Source organism: Oncorhynchus masou, chromosome 23 (assembly GCF_036934945.1).
Source record: "Oncorhynchus masou masou isolate Uvic2021 chromosome 23, UVic_Omas_1.1, whole genome shotgun sequence".
Lineage (NCBI taxonomy): Eukaryota > Metazoa > Chordata > Actinopteri > Salmoniformes > Salmonidae > Oncorhynchus > Oncorhynchus masou.
In genome coordinates, this window is record NC_088234.1 from 36019839 (window position 1) to 36045062 (window position 25224).

The 25224-nt window shown below is 45.2% G+C and overlaps 1 protein-coding gene and 1 long non-coding RNA gene across 2 annotated transcripts in view; one reads left to right on the plus strand and one right to left on the minus strand.

Annotated features, from left to right (window-relative positions):
- The window catches only part of cdh23 (cadherin-related 23), a 688999-nt gene that overhangs the window by 166463 nt on the left and 497312 nt on the right, over window positions 1–25224 (minus strand). The window contains exons 25-34 of the mRNA XM_064931960.1: window positions 24186–24338; window positions 22718–22831; window positions 21345–21493; window positions 8903–8963; window positions 8300–8448; window positions 6921–7056; window positions 5409–5797; window positions 5011–5112; window positions 2954–2956; window positions 2427–2576 (exon numbers count right to left, since the gene is read on the minus strand). Coding sequence (XP_064788032.1) covers window positions 2427–2576; window positions 2954–2956; window positions 5011–5112; window positions 5409–5797; window positions 6921–7056; window positions 8300–8448; window positions 8903–8963; window positions 21345–21493; window positions 22718–22831; window positions 24186–24338 — 1406 coding nt within the window. The remainder of the gene's footprint in view (window positions 1–2426; window positions 2577–2953; window positions 2957–5010; window positions 5113–5408; window positions 5798–6920; window positions 7057–8299; window positions 8449–8902; window positions 8964–21344; window positions 21494–22717; window positions 22832–24185; window positions 24339–25224) is intronic.
- On the plus strand, window positions 11598–21604 carry LOC135510769 (uncharacterized). Its single transcript, XR_010451155.1, has 3 exons — window positions 11598–11765; window positions 11938–12052; window positions 21332–21604. It is a non-coding gene; the product is annotated as an uncharacterized LOC135510769 (long non-coding RNA).

Genomic DNA, 25224 nt, shown 5'->3' on the forward strand with positions numbered 1-25224 from the left:
CGGGTAGTTTCGCTTAAAATAAATGGCACCAGAGATGAGGGAAAGAGGAGGAAAGGACTATGTTGGGTGAATTATGTAAAACCAAAAAAATGACAGGTATTGTTTCTGCAAGAGACGCATAGTGATGTGGTGAATGAAGTCGATTGGGGGCTCTGGTGGAAAGGGTCAAGTGTGCTGAGCCATAGAACAAATATTAGTGCAGGGGTGGCAGTCCTTTTTGCACCGGGTTTGGCCGTAGAAATTTGCTCCTCAAAGGAGGTGTGTATGAGTAGACTGCTTGTAGTAAAAACAGCAATTAACAACGGTGGTTTTGTCCTTATAAATGTGTATGTGACTAACACAGGGAGATAGATGGCGCGTCTGTTTTGGTGTCTTAGACAGGAACTCTCACAGGTAGCGCCTGAGGTGACGCTGGTGGTCGGCGGGGACTGGAACTGTATGATGGATTTTACGAAATCTAGAAATGGGGAGGAGCCTCATTCAGGCTCAGAGGGAGTGTTAAGGGACATCATTAAGCAGTTTGACCTAGTGGATGTTTGGAGAACTTGACATCCCAACACAAGACAGTATACATGGGTGAAGGTCTTTGGGGCTAGGGTGAGTGCAGCGCAACTCGATCAGTTTTACATCAGATCAATAGGCTGTTGGGCACTACCATTCTCCCGGTGGGTTTTTCGGATCACCACATAACCATAGCTCAGCTATCTATTTCACCTGGGCTATTGGCAGGCATCCTATTGGAAGTTAAATGTAAAGCTCTTACAAGATGCCTCTTTTTGATCAGGTTTCCCGACTTTTTGGTGGGGGCAGCGAAGAGAGGAGTATGAATCTCTGAGTCAATGGTGGGATGTGGTAAATATCAAAATGTGTATTTTCTGTCATCAGAATAGAGCTCTCCCATCCTTAGAGGCTAGTAGAGTATTGGGGGAAATTGAGTGTAGTATCAGTGAAGTGGAGGTAGAGCTGGTTTGGGCAAGGCTAATTTTGCTGAATTACGTAGGGGCCTGGGCAGTTTTTTCCAGGTTAAAGCAAAGGGAGCACTTGTAAGAGCTAGGTTCTCCATGCTCAGGGACATTGCCCTTCTTCTTTGTTTGGAAAGACAGAGTGGTGAAGCCAACGGTATGCATTGTCTGCGGCTGTCGGATGGGTGGGTGACCTCTGTGGTGGGGGAGATGCGGGAGCGGACTGTGGAGTTTTATACTGAGTTGTATAGGGCAGAACTGTGAGATCCAATATGTGCTCAGATTTTGTTTGCATAACCCCCTAAGCTCTCTCTGGCACAGAGGGATGAAATGGACATTCCCCTATTGTCCCATGTACTGGCAGAAGCCGCAACCCAGATGTCCCCCAGCCGTACACCGGGGTCGATGGAATCCCAATGGACTTCTTTTGCGTGTTGTGTGAGTGTGTTGGGGTAGGAGAGTTGCAGATGAGCTGCCGACCTGCGGCTGCGGGGGGAGGAGGGGTGGGAAAACCCCGGAAGTCCTGGCACAACAAACAGGACTAACATATCTTAGGCTGCTGGAGAGATTCCTGGGGGAGGTCAAGGAGGCACTGACTGTACCGGTAAGGGGGGTGTTTGATAGGCCAAATGGGGAGGGTCCACCAATGTTTCCACCACAGCAGGTGACGGCAGAGACTGGGGACTGGCAAGGGGCTATGGAGGACTCGTTGCACTTTAACACTGAGCCTGGGGAAGTTTGGGGGGGTGGGAGGTAAAGTCATCTACAACTTCTGCATTAATTTGAGGAACATTTGGAGCCTGTCAGGAGTGAAGGCGGTGGTAGGGGGTATGGTAGGGGGTATGGTTGGTTTTAGATGGAGGAGGCTCTACAAACTCCCAGTAAGAAAGAGGTCAAGGGACCTCCAGTGGAGGATTCTACATGGAGCCCTGGTCGATCCGGGAGTCAGACAGGGGAGTCCTTTCTGTGTCATGAGTGAAACTGTGTATTTTCTGTGTGCGCCAGGTTAATGCCATTAAATGTCTCTTTTGGAATGTCTGTGTGAGAGGTTGGGGGTGGAGTTTACTGTTGGTATGTTTATAATGGGGTACAGGTATTCGAATAAGGAAAAGGCCAATATGTGTTGTTGAATTTTCTGTTTGCTCAGGCAAAGTTGCCTATTTGGCTAAGGAGGAACAGGATCACAGGTGGGGGGATAACATACCCTTTACTATGATTTAATGGGATCTCTGTGCGCCTTACGGTGGAATTTGAGTTCTGTAAAATAATCAAAATTATGGCGATGTTTAAGGAGATACGGTATGTCGGGGAGGCCGTCTATATAACTGGGGAAGATGGGTTAGATATACAGTTGTAGAAGTGGTGAGGTTTTGGTTATCATGATGTGTGATGTTGTATCATGGGGTAGAGGGCAAGGTGAGTATGCAGAACAAAAAGTCAAAAGTCTCTCTCTCTCTCTCTAACCAGTGCATTATTCCCAGCATCTTTGTCGTGCCCCAGCACCACAGCCACTCTCTTCCCGATGGGCGTGTTCTCTGGAATCTCCACCGACGAATCAGATGTGATATCAAACTCAGGACTGTTGTCATTCTCATCCAGTATGGTGATTGACACCTGCCACATGATATAGACACAACCAATGAGAGATTGCCATTGACAAGGAGAATGGAATGCTACATACCGTTTGATTTGAATATGATTAACACAGTATGCTGTTTAAAAATAATTAAAGTACATTTGTGACACATACGTACACACACGCACAAACTTAATTAAGCTTTTCATTAAAACTTTAAGGCAGTTCTCCAGACTGAAGACGGAAAGCAACACATACCTTCTGCAATTTCCCCATGAGATAGCAGTAACGAGGTGGAAACAAAGATTGTCATTAACTGACATTTTCTACAACAGAATAGATTTAACAAATTGTTACATGGTTCATTATTGAAAACAGGTGAGACCTGACAACGGGCAGAGATGGGCAAAGATACTTTCTTGTTAAAATGACAAAATACTCTAAAGACCAATGTATCAAAATGCAATTCAAAATACTTCTGCAAAGTGTTGTATCTAATCACAATATAATTATTTTAGTTATTTTGATATTTTCAAAATACAATATACATTTGCAAGTACATGCCTTCACCACAGCAACATTCTCAGTTAAGGTAACACTGTGATAGACTGTGATGTGGTAACAGACTGTGATATGTGGTTGTTTATCTACCTTAGTTGAATGCAACGACTGTAAGTCACTTTGGATAAGCTAAATTACCAAAATGTAAATGTTTATGTAAAAATGATTATTGGCCTTGTTTTGGTGGCAGAGCTCTTTAGAATAATGCCCAGCATGCGTTGCAAGTGTTAATATTTATATTAACATTCTGGTCATTTACTGTCAGGACCCGGTTACGAACCTGGGTCTCCGGAGTGAGAAACAGTCACTTAACCAACTGAGCCACGAATAGTCAGCAGAACCCAGAAGATGAGGCAGACACAGCAGTACTTAAGACGGTGTATTTAATAAAGTAAAAAGGAGAGGTCCTTAAATACAAAAATGGCAAATCCAAAAGGTGGTAGGAATAGCACAAAAAAGCCTCAAGAGACACTCAAAAACAAAAACAGAATTCCACAAGAGCATCCACCGGAATCGACAAGAAAACACAGAACACTAGGGCTGGGTGCTAACATACAAACACAGAGCACAGAACTGAGGGAAACTAAGGGTTTAAATACAATCAGGGGAAACGAGGTACAGGTGCAAATAATAATGGGGAACAAGGGAAAAAACATAAGGTCAAAAAGCACAATGGGGGCATCTAGTGACCAAAACCCGGAACAACCCTGGCCAAATCCTGACATTTACTAGACACTCATCACACCATAGTGCCATCAGACTTGCAGTGTGAAAAGGGGCCACGCAATTGTTCATTTATTGTGTTCCATTTTTTTGTTCTTACTTGTTTATTTAAATATTAGTAAATAGTAAATATTTTCTTAAATCTATTTTCTTAAAACTGCATTGTAAGCGTTTCACAGTGAACATGTCACGCCCTGGTCTATATTTATTATGTTTATCTTCATTTATTGGGTCAGGCCAGGGTGTGACATGGGTTTATTTGTGGTGTGTTTCGTCTTGGGATTGTGTGGGGTGTATAGCATAGTCATTGGCTGCCTGAGGCGGTTCTCAATCAGAGTCGGGTGATTATCGTTGTCTCTGATTGGGAACCATATTTAGGTAGCCATATTCTTTGTGTGTTTCGTGGGTGATTCTGTAACGGATTTCTGTAGGCGAAGGAGAGTCGGACCAAAATGCAGAGTGTAGATTGCGATCCATGTTTAATGAAAACGTAAAACACGAATCAATACAAATACTACAAAACAAAAAAAGAACGTAACGAAAACCGAAACAGCCTATAGTAGTGTAAACTAACATAGAGACAGGAACAAGGACACTAAGGACAATCACTCACGAAACACACAAAGAATATGGCTACCTAAATATGGTTCCCAATCAGAGACAACGATAATCACTTGACTCTGATTGAGAACCGCCTCAGGCAGCCAATGACTATGCTATACACCCCACACAACCCCAAGATGAAACACACCACAAATAAACCCATGTCACACCCTGGCCTGACCCAATAAATGAAGATAAACATAATAAATATAGACCAGGGCGTGACAGAACAACAGTGTTGTTTTTGGCACATGACAAATAGAATTGGATTTGATTTGAAAATTGTGAACCGCTTAAGAAAATGGAATGAAAAAGTACAGTATTTTAATATACTTGTTTTAATGACGTCTCAAAATTATCTTGTTACAAAACTGTGTTTTGGATTGTAGTTCAGGCCAGTGAAATACCAAAATAAAAAAATACTTAAAAGTAATTCAAATAACTATTTCAAATACATATAACATAAATATTGCCCATCTCTGACAACAGGGAATAAAAATGTACAAGCAAATAATGTCAAAACAAGAAGAAAGGAGAAAATAAAGAAAAAAATGAAAGATTAAACGAAATAAGTGACTGCCGTACCACAGTGGAGTCTTTTTTTGGTCCCCCATCATCAGCCACTACAGTCAGGGTGTAGATATCCCCCTTCTCTCTGTCCAGCAGACCTGTGACTGTGATACGACCCTGCGGATGGACAGATAGATGGAGAGAGAAGGAAAAAGAGAAGGAGAGAAGAAGTAAAACACATGAACAAACAACCTGATTTATCCTAGTTTGAAATATACAGTATAATCCTATTTTGAGCAGAGTACAGTATCCAGCAGGGATGGGGATCAATTCAATTTCAATTCAGTCAATTCAGGTACAATTATTTTCAATGGAAAATTGTAATCGGATTTGTAGTTATTTCCTGAATTTAAATGGACTAAGAGTGAAAAATGCTAATATGGTGTTACACCCTATCCTGTCCACTGACTCACTGTGATACTGTCAATCTTGAAAAGGGTGAGGGCGGCTGGCGATGTGTCCGGGTCGAAGCGATACGACAGCTGGTTGAGGTTGTCCGCCGACTGCGCCTGTACCTGCACCACCTCCGTTCCCGTGGCGATGTTCTCTAGGATTGACACCTCGTAGCCCGCCGAGAAGAACGCCACTGCCTCGTCCAGCTCATTAAGTAAGGTCACGTAGACCGTGCAGAAGCCACGGTGGAACGGCGGTGCCTGGTTAGTAGCCGACACGTTCATCAGGTAGCTGGTCTTGGTCTCGTAGTCTAGGTAGTCCACAGTGGTCACCAGGCCCGTGCTCACGTCCACATCGAACTTATGGTCGGACCCAGAGACGAGGGCATAGGCCACAGCCCCGCCATCACCTGGATGGAGGGGTGGGAAGACAGGGAGGAGGTGAGGGAGTTGCAGGGCAAGGTGTAAAGGGAAGGAGTTTTGGAGAAGGGATGCAAAACAAGTGAGAGAAGTGAACAAACAAAATGTTTTTTTTCTTTAAGGCCCAATGCAGATGATTTTATCTCAATATGAAATAATTTCTGGGTAACAATGAAGTACATTACTGTGATTGTTTTCAATTAAAATGCTCAAAAAGTAACAAAAATGGCTTCTTAGCAAGAGCAATTTCTCAAGCAAGAGGGCTGTCTGGGAGTGGTCCGTGTAGAGAGGGCAAAACTGAAAACTAGCTGTTATTGGCAGAGGTTTGGAACTCTCTTTCTTATTGGTTTATTAACTACTACTGATGTCACCAGGCAGTCCAAAACTCCATCTTACCCAGGCTAAAATTTCAGGAGGTCTTTCAAACAACTCTTACAATAAAACTGAGTACGTAGCCATGCATTGTTGCTACACACACCTATCTAAAATGTCCAACCACAATATAACCAAAAATCTATATTCTGCTCTAACAAAGAGACATTTCCAAATTTCCAGGACATGTGGGCAGGATATGACATAATTATGTCCTCAGAGGTGATGAAGACCAAAGCTGTAGTGTTTGGTGACTGTCAACATCACAGCAACAATTCTCCCACACAGTGTTTGTGCAACACATTACAGGACGGGAAGTGAATAGAGGAAGCCCACACAGAATAGCAGAAGTAGAGGGTTAAAGGCCACTCAGATTAATGACGCTCAGCTAAATGCCAGTTTCAGACAGAACAATACAACTCAGCATAAAAGCTGTATGAGAGTCATATAACACCAATAACTATGGAGGCGGGGAGAGCCTTCTAACACCCCACTTCATTGGCTTACTGAGGGACACCCCTGTACCATGATGTACTACAGTACCCATAATGCTCTGTACAGCATATTCCGTTTTATTTTAGTAAAGATGTTCTGATGCTGACATAATGTTGTCCTGTCTCTTTATCAATCAATACTAGTATGTATATGTATGTACATTACACTGTATTTATTATCAATAATACCAGCTTGTACAGAGGGCTATGGGTACTGTAGTACATTATGTTACACCGCAACACCCACCGGTGTCGGGGTCTGTGGCTCGGACTACGATTACAGAGGTGCCAATGCCAGCGGTCTCCCTTAGGCCCAGGCGGTTGTATTGCTGTTGGGTGAACACTGGTGGCTCGTCGTTGGCGTCTTCCACATACACTATCACCTGTAGGGGGAAGACAGAGGGACTGAGAGTCAATGAAGTATAACTGCACAACTACTCAAAAGTTTACAGGTGCCCTTTGTATTATACCCCAACAGCTCTCTCCCTTTTGCCCCATACTCTACTCCAGCCCTATACTCTAATAGGTTCTGTCCCACACCCTCTCATCTCCCAATACACAACCCTTTCTCTCCTTTGTTATTTTCTGAATCCTGCCACATATCCTCTCCCTTTTCCTCCCTCATGTAGGACCCCAACAGTCTCCTCTTTCTATGTTCTGCCATTTCACCTCTTCCCACCTCCTTCCCCATCCCCTCTTCCTCCCCTATCTCCTGCCTCACCCGTACAAAGCTTCTCATCCTGCCCTGGTCCCTATTTGTGGGCCTCCAACTCTAGCCCTGTCCCCTCTCCTCCCCATCCCTTTTCAATTCTCACCCGTATGGAGCTCCTCACCTCCAGCCCTGTCCCCTCCCTTCCCCTCCTCTGTCCTCTACCCAGTCTCCCACTACCCTCCCCTGTATCCTCCTTCCATCCTCACTCGTACGGAGCTCCTCACCTGCCATGTCCCCTCCCTTCCCCTCCTCTGTCCTCTACCTAGTCTCCCACTACCCTCCCCTGTATCCTCCTTCCATCCTCACTCGTACGGAGCTCCTCACCTGCCCTGTCCCCTCCCTTCCCCTCCTCTGTCCTCTACCCAGTCTCCCACTACCCTCCCCTGTATCCTCCTTCCATCCTCACTCGTACGGAGCTCATTATCCTGCCCTGGTCACTGTTGTAGGCCTCCACCTCCAGCCCTGTCCTGTCTCCCGACCCTGTCTGTCACATCCTGACCTTAGTTCCTTTTTTATGTCTCTGTTTTAGTTTGGTCAGGGCGTGAGTTGGGGTGGGCATTCAATGTTTTTGTTCTATGTTTTGTAGTTCTGCTTTTGGCCTGGTATGGTTCCCAATCAGAAGCAGCTGTCAATCGTTGTCTCTGATTGAGAACCATACTTAGGCAGCCTGGTTTCGCCCTTGAGTGGTGGGTAGTTGTTTTCTGTCACCTTACTTTATGTTACATTATGTTTAGTTTCTTCCATTCGCTTTGTTATTTTGTTTTGTGTGTTCAGTCTAATAAATTAACATGGACACTTACCTTGCATATTGGTCCGATCCTTCCTACTCCTCCTCAGACGACGAAGACATTCGTTACACTGTCTCCCCTCCTACCCTGTCCCTCTCTCCTTCTCTTCCCTCCTACTCTACTTACCCGTACGGAGCTCCTCATCCTGCCTTGGTCTCTGTTGTAGGCCTCTACCTCTAGCACGTGGGAGCTGCTGCTCTCTCTGTCCAGAGCCCTCTGGCCCCGCGTCACAAGCCCCGAGAGCTCATTGATGCTAAACAGACTTTTACTGTTTCCTACACATGCAGACAGAGCGAGAGAGATAGGGAGACACATACATACAGAGAGGGGGGGGGGGTGGCGGAGAAAGAGGCAGAAAGAGGGGGATGGGGTGGGTGGGAGAAAGGGGTGGAGAGGGGAAGGGGAGACAGACAGAGAGGGAGTGGTGTGAGGGAGAGAGAAATGGGAAGAGAGATGTTAGCTGCGGGTTAAGAGTGATCGCGTGCAGGATGGTCATGAGGGTATTAATACTAGAATATTACCAACAGTAATTTGATACTGCATTTTGTAAATGTATCATTGAGCTTTCAAATGGCTAATACTGTATGACTTCAAATAAACTGTTATGATTATGCATGCAGGGTATGATTAGCGTGCAGGGTTGTTGTTAACAGTCTTTTGTGTGTACTTGTTTTTGTGCGAGCAAGTGTGAAAAGTATCTCCACCTGGCGACTGGGAAGTTGTACTCACCAGAAATGATCTTGTACAAAACCCTGCCGTTCTCGCCCTGGTCTGCATCTGTGGCCTGCACCTGCACACACAAACACAGAATAAAACTTGATGCATATTTATAGCACAGCCATATGCAGCCATTATACTCATTAACAACCACAGCAACTTGAAACCACATGAATAGGCCTTCATAGCTACATAAACATTTACACACTCGCACACAACACACATGCATGCCCACAGACACACACGCTGACATTCAAATGTACCTACAGTGAGGGGGAAAAAAATTCTGATCCCCTGCTGATTTTGTACGTTTGCCCACTGACAAAGACCTGATCAGTCTATAATTTTAATGGTAGGTTTATTTGAACAGTGAGAGACAGAATAACAACAAACAAATCCAGAAAAACGCATGTCAAATATGTTATAAATTGATTTGCATTGTAATGAGGGAAATAAGTATTTGAACCCCTCTCAACCAGAAAGATTTCTGGCTCCCAGGTGTCTTTTATACAGGTAAAGAGCTGAGGTTAGGAGCACACTCTTAAAGTGAGTGCTCCTAATCTCAGTTTGTTACCTATATAAAAGACATCTGTCCACAGAAGCAATCAATCAATCAGATTCCAAACGCTCCACCATGGCCAAGACCAAAGACCTCTCCAAGGATGTCAGGGACAAGATTGTAGAGAAGAGAGGGGCCCTGCTTCAGTCTCATTAGCTTTATAAAGAGATGTGGAGAGGAGAAGTGAAAGAGGAAGAGAGGGGTAAATAGGAGAAAAGAGAGTGGGGGGTCAGAATGTTGAGTGATGAATAGGATATTACACAGTGGAACGCAACACTTTGGCTATAAAAGTTGTGCAGAACATCCCAGTCCGTGTTAGCTAAGCTTAGATGTTGTGATTGTAAGTATTTGCAGTGTTAGTGCTCGTACACGGTGTTGGAAATTGAGCCCATTGTTTTAGGCTCTCCCAGCTCTCTGTCCCCTCTTTCTTCCCTGTGCGTTCCCTAAACACTCCCTCAAAGAAGCAGAGTAAGGGAGAAAAGTTGATACTGGAAGTGACTGAATAAGTTAGAGAAAATTCTAGTGTGTGTGTATATAAAATGTGTAAATGTGTTTATGAAGTATATGTTTGTTTGCTGACGTGGTTACATGTGTTGGTTTGTTTATATGTGTTATGTCCAAATGGGTGTGTGTGTGTGTGTGTGTGTGTGTGTGTGTGTGTGTGTGTGTGTGTGTGTGTGTGTGTGTGTGTGTGTGTGTGTGTGTGTGTGTGTGTGTGTGTGTGTGTGTGTGTGCGTGCGTGTGCGTGTGCGTGTGTGTGCATCTAAGTATGGAGTCACAGTCAATGTGAGAGAGAGAGTGGATGTTGGACAGTGGAAGATGTCTGAACTCTCTGGAGTTTGTGGTTTGTTTGTGCGTGTTTGTCCTTTGTGGTGCTCACATCAGTTAGCCTACAGATGAAGAGAATAGAGAAATGTATAGGGAATTGGATAGTAATGGGTGGATGAAACAAATGGAGAGACCACACAAAGAGAGAAAAATGGCATAAAACTGTGATACTATTTACTGATTGTTAACTAATCTTGAGGAAATTAACTGAACTGGATTATTTACGTATTGATTTGAGACCCACAGAGAGAGGATTTGTTGCAGTGTAGGGAGAATGGTGATCTTTTTCTCCCTGAGTATGAGTATTACATTTGCTTTAGACTCTAACAGTACAAGAAGCAGAAAAGAGCAAAACTGTAGAGATAGAGGTAGAATAGTGTAAAAACTTGGTAGAGTAGTGTGTGTTACAGGTGGCAAGTGTGTGTGGGTATGTCTATACTGTAAGAGAGCTTCGATTCAATATCTTGTGTGTGTGTGTGTGTGTGTGTGTGTGTGTGTGTGTGTGTGTGTGTGTGTGTGTGTGTGTGTGTGTGTGTGTGTGTGTGTGTGTGTGTGTGTGTGTGTGTGTGTGTGTGTGTGTGTGTGTGTGTGAGTGAGAAGGTAAAGACTAGATGGCTGCTGCAGTGACCTTTCCACACAGCTTCACTGTCACTTTGTCTTAAGAATAATTTAACGTCCCAATGTGTTTCCCCTTAAACTGATAAGGCACGCTTTGTCCTCATTAAATTAAAGACTATGACACTTACAAATGCTATTGTGCAAGGGAGGGGGGCAGAAGGAATGAGGGGGGTATAGCGGGTGGGGGGTTTGGGTATAATTTGGGGGGAGTGCATTTTAAGAAACCCAATTTGTATTACATTGCAGAAACCCTGTCAAGCAGTGACTGTTGTGTAGTCATTAATGTAATAGCTACCCAATCGGTACAAATGCCATGTGTGTGTGTGTGTGTGTGTTAAATGCACATTTGATTACCATGCAAAGCTTGTAATAGCTGAAGCTTTGGAAACACCGTGTGTGTTGCAACTCCTTCAGAGTATGATGGTAATAACGCCTACTAAATAGGCCTAAATCAAATTGGTTTGGCTTGGCCATTAAGGCAAGACATTTCATATCAAGAGACCTGCTGTGTGCCCGAGCACACACACACACACACACACACACACACACACACACACACACACACACACACACACACACACACACACACACACACACACACACACACACACACACACACACACACACACACACACACACACAGATGTCCACCTTCTCAGCTAACCTCATTCTCATGCCTTTCCCTTCCAGAACTTGGCGACCGTGAACACAACAATAAACACCAACAGTGATCCAGCGGTCAACATCTACTTCACCTACTTCACAGAGCCACCACTACATTTCAACCTCTACAGCCTCCCCGTCTCCCTCTTCCCCTCCCCTGTACTGCTGTGTAGCACTCAAATCTGTAATCATGAAGTGCTTTGAAAGGTTGGTTAATTGTACACATCAACTCCATCATCCCAGACACCATAGACCCACTTAAATTTGCACACCACCCCAACAGATACATAGCTGACACAATCTCAATTGCACTCCACACTGCCCTTACCCACCTAAATATGAGGAATACCTATGTGAGAATGCTTTTCATTGACTACAGATCAGCATTCAACGCCATAGTGCCCTCCAAGCTCGCCATCAAGCTTGGGACCTTGGGACTGAACACCTCCCTCTGCACCTGGATCCTGGACTTCCTGACAGGCTGGCCCCAGGTGGTGAGGGCAGAAAACACCATTAAGTTGCTGATGATGCAATGGTGGTAGGCCTTATCACTGGCAATGATGAGAAAGCCTACAGGGAGGAGGCCAGTAACCTGGCAGTGTGGTGTCAGATCAACAACCTTTCCCTCAATGTCAGGAAGACCAAGGAGCTGATCGTAGACCACAGGAAAAGGGGGGCGAGCATGCTGTAGTGGAGCGGGTCGAGACCTTCAAGTTCCTCAGTGTCTGAATTACTAAGGATTTCAAATGGTCCACACACACGCAAACAGTCATGAAAAAAGCGTGGCAGTGCCCGTTGCTAGAACTTGTCAAATTCTGCCCTGGCTATGTAATGAAAGAAAAAAACTATGCTATGCTGGGTATAACACTACATGACCAAAGTATCCAACACCATCCAACCATATCATCCAACATCTCATTCCAAAATCATGGGCATTAATTTGGAGTTGGTCCCTCTGCTACAGCAGCCTTCACTCTTCTAGATGTTGGAACATTGCTGCAGGGACTGGCTTCCATTCAGCCACAAGAGCAATATTGAGGTCAGGCACTGATGTTGGGTGATTCGGCCTGGCTCATAGTTGGCATTCCAATTCATCCCAAAGGTGTTCGATAGGGTTGAGGTCAGGGCTTTGTGCAGGCCAGTCAAGTTCTTCCACACCGATCTTGACAAACTATTTCTGTATGGCTCTCACTTTGTGCACAGGGGCATTGTCATGCCACAAATTTGGAAGCATAGAATCATCTCAAATTTAATTTTATGCTGTAGTGTTTAGATTTACCTTCACTGGAAATAAGGAGCCTAGCCCAAACCATGAAAAACAGCCCCAGAAAATTGTTCCTCCGCCACCAAACTTTACATTTCGCACTATGCATTGGGGCAGGTAGCATTCTCCTGGCATCCACCAAACCTAGATTAGTCTGTCAGACTGCCACCTGTTCTGTGAGTTTGTGTGGATTAACACTTTGCAGCTGAGCCTTTGTTGCTCCTAGACGTTTCCACTTCACAATAACAGCACTTACAGTTGACCAGGGCAGCTCTAGCAGGGCAGACAATTTGCGAACTGACTTGTTGGAAAGGTGGCATCCTATGACGGTGGCACGTGGAAAGTCACTGAGTCTTTTAGTATGTCCATTGTACAAAATATAAATAGTAAAGTACAGATACCCCACATAACAAGCTAAGTCGTACTTTAAAGTATTTGTACTTAAATACTTTACACCACTGTGTGTGTGTGTGTGTGTGTGTGTGTGTGTGTGTGTGTGTGTGTGTGTGTGTGTGTGTGTGTGTGTGTGTGTGTGTGTGTGTGTGTGTGTGTGTGTGTGTGTGTATAGAAAGTCACAACCCCTTTCAAAATGTTCAACTTTTATTGTTACTGTTATTACTTTTACTTTCAGCCTGAAATGAAAACACATAAAATCAGTCTTTTTCCCGGCTTTATTTACACACAGTATTCCACAATATCGAAACAGGAAAAAAATCTAAGGAACTCTGAACATTCGTTACAATTAAAACAGTAAAATACCCTATTTAGACAAGTGAACACCCCCTGAGTTAAGAACCTTTTTTCTTAAATTACAGTCATTACACTCTTTGAACATGTTTCTACTAACCTTGCACACCTAGACTGTGCAATATTTGCCCATTCTTCCTTTGCTGAAGTGTTCAAGCTCAGTCAAATTGCAAATTGTACAAGAACGTTCACCTTCTTGTGCTTCACCCACTGTACGGTTGCTTTGGCGGTGTGCTTTGGGTCATTGTCATGTTGAAACATGAACAATCTTCCCATTTTCAACTTCATGGCAGAGGGCTGCTGGTTCTCCTCAAAAATGTGTTGGTATTTTGCACTGCCAATTTTCCCTTCTATCCTGACAAGTGCTCCTGTCCCTGCTGAAGAGAAACACCCCCACAACAGGATGCTGCCACCGCCATGCTTCTTTACTCTAGGCATGGTGTTCTTTGGGTGGAAAGATGTATCGTTTTACGTTCAGGCCAATAATTTCAATTTTGGTCTCATCTAACCACAGCACATTTTGCCACATGACCTCGAAATCTACAAGGTACTTTTTGGCAAAGCTCAAACAAGACCCAATGTGGCTTTTTTTGAGGAGTGTTTTTTTTTCTTGCCACCCTCCCATAGAGGCCAGATTTGTGGAGCGCTTGTGGTATTGTGGTCACATGCACTAGTCTTTACCATAAAGGCCTGAAGCTTCTTCAAAGTCACCATTGGCTTCTTGGTAGCCTCTCTGATCAGTTTCCTCCTTGCCCGGTCATCTAGTTTGGAGGGACGGCCTGATCTATGCAGGGTCTGGGTGGTGCCATACGCCTTCCACTTCTTAATAATGGTCTTAACTGTGCTCTGAGGGATAGACAAAGCCTTTGAAATAGTTTGATATCCATCCCCTGACCTGAGCATTTCCACAACTTTTGAAAGTACTTTCCCACAAGCATTGGAGTCCTCCATGAATAGCTGCTTTTATTCTGAACTAATCAAGTCACTACAATTGATTACAGATGAAAGCCAATTAGCTTGATTTGTGATCTGGAAGGTGGTTAGTTTTTCCTCCGCATGTTTGCAATTCTAAGGGGGGGTTTCACTTATCCAAATAGGGTATTTTACTGTGTTACTTTACTGTGTTACTTGTTACTTGTTTTTTTCCACTTGAATATTGTGGGTTAGTGTGTGTAAATAAAGTAACATTTTATGTGTTTTCATTTCAGGCTGTAAAGCAACAAAAGGTGAACATTTTGAAAGGGGGTGGTGACTTTCTCTACCAGCTCCATGTGCGTACCTGTAACGGTTTTCTATTTGCGAAGGAGAGTTGGACCAAAATGCGGCGTGGCTATTGGGATTCATGTTTAATGGAAAAACACACTAAACACAAACACTACAAAACAATAAACGTAACAAAGACTGAAACAGCCTAATACTGGTGCAAGCTAGTACACGACAGACATAAGGACAGGAAAAGGAACAAAAGGACAATCACCCACAAAACACTCAAAGAATATGGCTGCCTAAATATGGTTCCCAATCAGAGACAACGATAAACACCTGCCTCTGATTGAGAACCACTTCAGACAGCCATAGATTTACCTAGAACACCCCACTAAGCTACCACCCCAATACATGTGAAAAAAAACCAAGACAAAACACACCACATACAAAAACCCATGTCACACCCTGGCCTGACCAAATAGATAAAGAAAACACAAAATACTAAGACCAGGGCGTGACAGAATCCCCCCCCCCCCCAAGGTGCGGACTCCCGGCCGCACACCAAAACCCATAGGGGAGGGTCCGGGTGGGCGTCTTTCCACGGTGGCGGCTCCGGCTCCGGCGCGGGATGTGGACCCCACTCTAACAAAGTCTTAGTCCATCTTCCTCGCGTCCTTAGATTGGCAACCCTCGCTGCTGACCTTGGCCTAGTAGTCCTCACCCAGGATCCCACTGGACTGAGGGGGAGCTTGGGACTGAGGGGCAGCTCGGGACTGAGGGGCAGCACGGGACTGAGGGGCAGCTCGGGACTGAGGGGCAGCTCGGGACTGAGGGGAAGCTCAGCACTGAGAGGAAGCTCAGCACTGAGAGGAAGCTCAGCACTGAGAGGAAGCTCAGGCAGGTAGTTGGCTCTGGCAGATCCTGGCTGGCTGGCGGTTCTGGCAGATCCTGGCTGACTGGCGGATCTGGAAGAGTCTGGCTGACTGGCGGATCTGGAAGAGTCTGGCTGACTGGCGGATCTGGAAGAATCTGGCTGACTGGCGGATCTGGAAGAGTCTGGCTGACTGGCGGATCTGGAAGAGTTTGGCTGACTGGAGGATCTGGAAGATCCTGGCTGACTGGCGGATCTGGAAGAGTCTGGCTGACTAGCGGATCCTGGCAGACTGACAGCTCTGGCTGCTCCATGCTGACTGGCAGCTCTGGCTGCTCCATTTCTGGCTGCTCTGGCTGCTCCATGCTGACTGGCGGCTCTGGCTGCTCCATGCTGACTGGCGGCTCTGGCTGCTCCATGCTGACTGACGGCTCTGGCTGCTCCATGCAGACTGGCAGCTCTGGCGGCTTCTTGCAGATTGGCAGCTCTGGCGGCTTCTTACAGACTGGCAGCTCAAATCAAATCAAATCAAAATCAAATCAAATTTTATTTGTCACATACACATGGTTAGCAGATGTTAATGCGACTGTAGCGAAATGCTTGTGCTTCTAGTTCCGACAATGCAGTAATAACCAACAAGTAATCTAACTAACAATTCCTAAACTACTGTCTTATGCACAGTGTAAGGGGATAAAGATTATGTACAAAAGGATATATGAATGAGTGATGGTACAGAGCAGCATAGGCAATATACAATATTCCAATTTGTAAGTCGCTCTGGATAAGAGCGTCTGCTAAATGACTTAAATGTAAATGTAAATACAGTAGATGGTATCGAGTACAGTATATACATATGAGATGAGTATGTAAACAAAGTGGTTAATAGTTAAAGTTAGTTAATAGTTATAGTTAAAGTGACTAGTGATACATTTATTACATAAGGATGCAGTCGATGATATAGAGTACAGTATATACGTATGCATATGAGATGAATAATGTAGGGTAAGTAACATTATATTAGGTAGCATTGTTTAAAGTGGCTAGTGATATATTTACATCATTTCCCATCAATTCCCATTATTAAAGTGGCTGGAGTTGAGTCAGTGTCAGTGTGTTGGCAGCAGCCACTCAATGTTAGTGGTGGCTGTTTAACAGTCTGATGGCCTTGAGATAGAAGCTGTTTTTCAGTCTCTCGGTCCCAGCTTTGAAGCACCTGTACTGACCTCGCCTTCTGGATGATAGTGGGGTGTACAGGCAGTGGCTCGGGTGGTTGATGTCCTTGATGATCTTTATGGCCTTCCTGTAACATCGGGTGGTGTAGGTGTCCTGGAGGGCAGGTAGTTTGACCACGGTGATGCGTTGTGCAGACCTCACTACCCTCTGGAGAGCCTTACGGTTGAGGGCGGAGCAGTGATACAGCCCGCCAGGATGCTCTCGATTGTGCATCTGTAGAAGTTTGTGAGTGCTTTTGGTGACAAGCCGAATTTCTTCAGCCTCCTGAGGTTGAAGAGGCGCTGCTGCGCCTTCTTCACGATGCTGTCTGTGTGAGTGGACCAATTCAGTTTGTCTGTGATGTGTATGCCGAGGAACTTAAAACTTGCTACCCTCTCCACTACTGTTCCATCAATGTGGATAGGGGGGTGTTCCCTCTGCTGTTTCCTGAAGTCCACAATCATCTCCTTAGTTTTGTTGACGTTGAGTGTGAGGTTATTTTCCTGACACCACACTCCGAGGGCCCTCACCTCCTCCCTGTAGGCCGTCTCGTCGTTGTTGGTAATCAAGCCTACCACTGTTGTGTCGTCCGCAAACTTGATGATTGAGTTGGAGGCGTGCGTGGCCACGCAGTCGTGGGTGAACAGGGAGTACAGGAGAGGGCTCAGAACGCACCCTTGTGGGGCCCCAGTGTTGAGGATCAGCGGGGAGGAGATGTTGTTGCCTACCCTCACCACCTGGGGGCGGCCCGTCAGGAAGTCCAGTACCCAGTTGCACAGGGCAGGGTCGAGACCCAGGGTCTCGAGCTTGATGACGAGCTTGGAGGGTACTATGGTGTTGAATGCCGAGCTGTAGTCGATGAACAGCATTCTCACATAGGTATTCCTCTTGTCTAGATGGGTTAGGGCAGTGTGCAGTGGGGTTGAGATTGCATCGTCTGTGGACCTATTTGGGCGGTAAGCAAATTGGAGTGGGTCTAGGGTGTCAGGTAGGGTGGAGGTGATATGGTCCTTGACTAGTCTCTCAAAGCACTTCATGATGACGGAAGTGAGTGCTACGGGGCGGTAGTCGTTTAGCTCAGTTACCTTAGCTTTCTTGGGAACAGGAACAATGGTGGCCCTCTTGAAACATGTGGGAACAGCAGACTGGTATAGGGATTGATTGAATATGTCCGTAAACACACCAGCCAGCTGTTCTGCGCATGCTCTGAGGGCGCGGCTGGGGATGCCGTCTGGGCCTGCTGCCTTGCGAGGGTTAACACGTTTAAATGTTTTACTCACCTCGGCTGCAGTGAAGGAGAGACCGCATGTTTCCGTTGCAGGCCGTGTCAGTGGCACTGTATTGTCCTCAAAGCGGGCAAAACAGTTATTTAGTCTGCCTGGGAGCAAGACATCCTGGTCCGTGACTGGGCTGGATTTCTTCCTGTAGTCCGTGATTGACTGTAGACCCTGCCACATGCCTCTTGTGTTTGAGCCGTTGAATTGAGATTCTACTTTGTCTCTGTACTGGCGCTTAGCTTGTTTGATAGCCTTGCAGAGGGAATAGCGGCACTGTTTGTATTCGGTCATGTTACCAGACACCTTGCCCTGATTAAAAGCAGTGGTTTGCGCTTTCAGTTTCACGCGAATGCTGCCATCAATCCACGGTTTCTGGTTAGGGAATGTTTTAATCGTTGCTATGGGAACGACATCTCCAACGCACGTTCTAATGAACTTGCACACCGAATCAGCGTATTCGTCAATGTTGTTATCTGACGCAATACGAAACATGTCCCATACCACGTGATGGAAGCAGTCTTGGAGTGTGGAGTCAGCTTGGTCGGACCCGCGTTGGACAGACCTCAGCGTGGGAGCTTCTTGTTTCAGTTTTTGTCTGTAGGCAGGGATCAGCAAAATGGAGTCGTGGTCAGCTTTTCCGAAAGGAGGGCGGGGCAGGGCCTTATATGCGTCACGGAAGTTAGAGTAACAGTGATCCAAGGTTTTTCCACCCCTGGTTGTGCAATCGATATGCTGATAAAATTTAGGGAGTCTTGTTTTCAGATTAGCCTTGCTAAAATCCCCAGCTACAATGCAGCCTCCGGATAAATGGTTTCCAGTTTGCAAAGAGTTAAATAAAGTTTGTTCAGAGCCATTGATGTGTCTGCTTGGGGGGGGATATATACGGCTGTGATTATAATCGAAGAGAATTCTCTTGGTAGATAATGCGGTCTACATTTGCTTGTGAAGAATTCTAAATCAGGTGAACAGAAGGATTTGAGTTCCTGTATGTTTCTTTCATTGCACCATGTCTCGTTAGCCATAAGGCATACGCCCCCACCCCTCTTCTTACCAAAAAGGTGTTTGCTTCTGTCGGCGCGATGCGTGGAGAAACCCGTTGGCTGCACCGCTTCGGATAGCGTCTCTCCTGTGAGCCATGTTTCCGTGAAGCACAGAACGTTACAGTCTCTGATGTCCCTCTGGAATGCTACCCTTGCTCAGATTTCATCAACCTTGTTGTCAAGAGACTGGACATTGGCAAGAAGAATGCTAGGGAGTGGTGCACGGTGTGCCCGTCTCCGGAGTCTGACCAGAAGACCGCCTCGTTTCCCTCTTTTTCGGAGTCGTTTTTTTGGGTCGCTGCATGCGATCCATTCCATTGTCCTGTTTGTAAGGCAGAACACAGGATCCGAGTCGCGAAAAACATATTCTTGGTCGTACTGATGGTGAGTTGACGCTGATCTTATATTCAGTAGTTCTTCTCGACTGTATGTAATGAAACATAAGATGACCTGGGGTACTAATGTAAGAAAAAAAAAACTGCATAGTTTCCTAGGAACGCGAAGCGAGGCGGCCATCTCTGTCGGCGCTCCTTGCAGACTGGCAGCTCTGGCTGCTCCATGCAGACTGGCAGCTCTGGCAGCTCCTTGCAGACTGGCAGCTCCTTGCAGACTGGCAGCTCCTTGCAGAATGGCAGCTCCTTGCAGACCGGCAGCTCCTTGCAGACTGGCAGCTCTGGCTACTCCATGCAGACTGGCAGCTCTGGCTGCTCCATGCAGACTGGCAGCGCTGTAGAGGAGGAAGGCTCTGGTAGCGCTAAACAGGCGGGAGACTCCAGCAGCGCAGGAGAGGAAGGCTCTGGCAGCGCTAAACAGGCGGGAGACTCCGGCAGCACAGGAGAGGAGGAAGGCTCTGACAGCGCTGGAGAGGCGAGGCGCACTGTAGGCCTGATGCATGGTGCTGGCACTGGTGGTATTGGGCCGAGGACACGCACAGGAAGCCTGGTGCGGGGAGCTGCCACCGGAGGGTTGGTGTGTGGAGGTGGCACAGGATGTGCTGGACCGTGAAGGCGTACTGGAGATTTTGAGAGCAGGGCTGGCACAGAACGTGCAAGGCTAGGGAGGTGCACAGGAGGCCTGGTGCGTGAGGCTGGCACAATCTTCACCAGCCGACTAACACGCACCTCAGGACGAGTATGGAGCGCTGACCCAGGTGCCATCAAATCCCCGACATGCTCCGTCGGGTGAATTCCATGCCTATAGCACCAACACAGCAACTCCCTCATAACTCTCTCCTCCAATTTCCCCATTAACTCCTTCACAGTCTCTGCTTCGCTCACCTCCAACACCGGCTCTGGTTCTGGTCTCTTCCTTGTGAAATTTTTGGGGCTGACTCTCGGGCTTCCATCCGCGTCGCCGTGCTGCCTCCTCATACCAGCGCCTCTCCGCTTTCTTCGCCTCCAGTTCTTCCTTGGGGCGGCAATATTCTGCAGGCTGTGCCCAGGGTCTTTCTCCGTCTAGGATTTCCTCCCAAGTCCAGAAATCCTTATTTCGTATCTCCTGCTGCCGCTGCCTGTTGGCACGCCGCTTGGTCCTGTTGTGGTGGGTGATTCTGTAACGGCTTTCTATAGGCGAAGGAGAGTCGGACCAAAATGCGGCGTGGCTATTGGGATTCATGTTTAATGGAAAAACACACTAAACACAAACACTACAAAACAATAAACGTAACGAAAACCGAAACAGCCTAATACTGGTGCAAACTAGTACACGACAGACATAAGGACAGGAAAAGGAACAAAAGGACAATCACCCACGAAACACTCAAAGAATATGGCTGCCTCAATATGGTTGTCACACCCTGGCCTGACCAAATAGATAAAGAAAACACAAAATACTAAGACCAGGGCGTGACAGTACCTGTGCGTGTGTGTGTGTGTGTGTGTGTGTGTTTGTGTGCGTGCGTGCGTGTACAGATGTAGGATATTAATTTGAGACAGTTTGCTACAGCAGGAGAATAGGAAATGGGAATTATTATGCAGATTATGATTCATGGACATTTTTGTATAGGTTTATACATTTACATTATTTTACATGACAAATTACAGAAGCCTTTTTAATCTTCAAATCAAATAGCATTGCAGGAAAGTTCTGATGCAACAGGGTGATTAAATTAAGAACATGCATCTATCTGTGTGTGTGTGTGTGTGTGTGTGTTTCAGCCTGCCTGGGTACCTGAAGGATGCTGGTTCCTATGGGGACATTCTCTAGTATGCTGGTCTCGTAGCTGTTCTGGAGGAAGATGGGTCTGTTGTCGTTCACATCCAGTACTTTTACAAACACTGTGGCTGTGCCTGTCCTCCTGCTGCCTGATGGACCATTGTCTGAGGGACACACACATTCACACATTACAACACTGTGTGTATGTGTCTATCAGTTTCTGAGAAACTGGGCCATTGAACATATTTGTATGTTTTTTTATGACACAACTACAATAATTTCACAACTTACAATGCATTCATTGATTGCATTTCAACTAAAGTAAGTCAAGATCTTTGCAAATAAAACCAACTGTATAATCTAATCATTAAAATCATACATTAGAAACCAATCCCTTCAATCCCTCCTGAGGTAATGACATGTGTACTCTCTTCTTCTCTCAATCCCTCTTCTTCTCTCCCCCTCTTCTTCTCCCCCTCTCTCTCTTCCCCTCTCCACGCCTAAATTAGTATATAAAGCATTAAGAACCCCTGCTCTTTCTATGACATAGACTGACCATGTGTATGCTATGGTCCCTTATTGATATCACGTGTGAAATCCACTTCTATCAGCGTAGATGAAGTGGATGAGATAGGTTAAAGAAGGATTTTCAAGCCTTGAGGGTGAATGGGCAAGACAAAATATTTAAGTGTCTTTGAATGGGGTATGGTAGTAGGTACCAGGCGCACCGGTTTGTGTTAAGAACTGCAACAGCTCAACAGTTTCCTGTGTGTATCAATAATGGCCCACCACCCAAATGACATCCAGCCAACTTGACACAACTGTGGGAAGCATTGGAGTCAATTTTAGGAGGGTGTTTCTAATGTTTCGTATACTCAGTGTATACACACAGTAAAGTGTCTGAACAATCGATCAGCACACACAGAGACACCCCAGAAACACTCAGATGTACTTAAAAGTTTCAAGAAAAACAACAACAGGAAACCTCAAACCTTGGCTGCATCCCATAAATGGCAGCCTATTCCTTACAAAGTTCACACCATGGGCCCTGGTGAAAAGTAATGCAGCACATAGGGAATAGTGTTGCATTTGGGATGCAGACTTATTGTTCTCTCTTTGGTAAGATGATGAAAAGAAACTGAGACAACACTTTACATCACTGAAGACTTGCACGCATCCCTTCTCACTTCTCAATCTCATAGATGTATAAAAGGATTGTAGCTTTGAACCAATTTATTTGAAGTTTGAAATCGTACGGAACATGTACACTGAAATAAGCCTAAAATTGAACAAATACAATTGGTCTAAATACACAGAGTAAAAAGAAAGATGAAGAAGAATAGTATAGGGCTAGGACTGAAAAATACTTTTATAGGGCTAGGACTCACCGATAGCCTCTATGACCAGTGTGTATGCAGCCTGTGTCTCTCTGTCCAGGGCAACCACAGTCCGGACCACACCATTTCTGAAGCCAACACTGAATTTACCATCCTGGTTACCACCTGCAGAACACAACACACAGATGGTGGAAAATTACATGTAAATCTCGGCTATTCACTTATACACATGAATGAACGCACGTCTGCATGCACACACACACACACTACACTCTTAGAAGAAAAGGTGCTAAGTAAAACCATACAGGGTTCTTCGGTTTGTCCCAATAGGGGAACCCTTTTTGGTGCTGGGTAGAATCCTTTTTAGAGGTTTCTATCTAGAACCCTCTACAAACGGTTCTTCAAAGAACCCACTGTATATAGTTCTACCTTGAACCCTCTATGAAGGGTTCTATCAATAACAATTTTATAATCTAAAGGTTCTTCCTATAACCCTCTATGAACAGTTCCACCAGCCTTAGTAGCCTTTAAAATTGTACGACTTATGACAATACATTACATATATGAGACCTTTCTTTGAGGGCCTAGTTATATGTTAACACAGGTGTGTTAGGAATCTCCTGGCTTACAGGCCACATCAGGCCTGCAAGTCACATTAAGCTGGCTTGCAAAGTGTTGTGTATCCAACAAGTAGAATTGTTAATCGCCCGCAACCTGCATTCAGAATGACTATTAGGTTAGGGAAGATTGAATAATGAGACTACCTCCATCATCTAAACAGGAACAACCATCTCAGTAACGGGTGTAATAAATCCAATTACTAACTTATTGGAGTAGTTTAGAAAATGGTATATTATTTATCTTTGTGTTGCATAAAATGTATCAACCAATCAATTTACACTTCTCAAAATATCACTGCAATATAGCATGCTGGGAAATATTATATATGGTTATTGGTAAAACCCTTCTTGCCTTCCAAAGAATTCTTCTTTCCTTCCAAAGAACCATCAATTAACCCTTTCTTCCAAAAACCTATTCTCAGGATGTAAAAGGACTTACAAAGAACCAGTGTCTTCCAAAAGGGGTTCTTCTGATTAAAACAGTTCTTAGTAGAACCATATCCCTCCGCAAAGAACCCCTTGGGAACCCTTTTTTTCTAAGAGAGGTGTATTATGTGAGTTTCCTACTCCTTGTGTATGTGTGTACACTACATACACAAGGAGTAAGAAATTCACATAATACACCTCTACGTCTTGCCCAACCACTCTAGAAACACACACGTGTTGCCTAACCGCTCACTCACTCACACACTACACACACTACACACACAAACACACACACACACACACACACACTCACACACACACACACACACACACACACACACACACACACACACACACACACACACACACACACACACACACACACACACACACACACACACACACACACACACACACACACACTCGCAGACGCACACATTTGTGGCTGCCATGGCTTTAGTTTGACCTCGGACCTGTGATGAAGTAGCTGAGCTCAGCATTGAGGCCGGAGTCGTTGTCGAAGCAGTTGAGGTGAGCCACCACATCGTCCCTGGGTACATTCTCCTGCAGGGACACATTGTACACTTTGGGGAAGAATGTGGGGGTCTCGTCGTTGGCATCTAGGACTGAGGGACATAGAGAGACAAGACAGCCAGGCAGACAGAAAGAAAGACAGACAGACAGACAGACAGACAGACAGACAGACAGACAGACAGACAGACAGACAGACTGAGTTATCATGTTTTCATATTCATGAATCATGCTCAGTAGGCGTACAAGACAAGAAACACATTTAGTAGATTCTCATTAGTCTCTCAGCGCTTCTAAAAGATCTGCTTCAGACCAGAAGGTTATACTCTGAAAATCTCTGCAAGATTTGTCTCTATCTTTACATGGTGTAAAGTTTCATAGCGTCTGAAAGTAGGTTTAGTGTTTTAGGATCAGGTCCCCACTATCCACAGAATTGGTGGGTAACATAGATAAGATGTTTTATATTCATGATATGCTTATGAGTTATTTCTCATAAGAATGTATTTTGTTGTACTATAGTGGTGGCCATTGGCAGTTATCTGTTCTATGTCAAGACTAAGTTGCATAGGCCACAGAGAGGGGAGAGGTCAAGGTGTCATCATGTGTAAACATATATTTTGCTCCACTGTGTCTGTGTGCCAGTCACTCCCTACTTTTCCCATCGGGGAGAGGAGGATGGGGCAATGTCTGGAATCATTCTATGCTCTCCGTGTGTTTGTCCAGGATTGGTTGTATTTAGAATTGGTTGTATCTAAATGACAATTTGATATATGCCTGTTGATATGGAGGATTTATTTATGGTTCTGGGTTTGAGTAAGGAGACAAAGCTGAACGATTTATTATGTCTATGCTGTCTGACTATGTGTGTTCTTTGCTATTAAAGGATCTCAGTTGCAATGTAGAGGGGGCTCTCAGAGAATTCATTGATAGACACTGAATTTATCTGAGAGTCACAGGGTTGTGATAGAGCTCATAAAATTA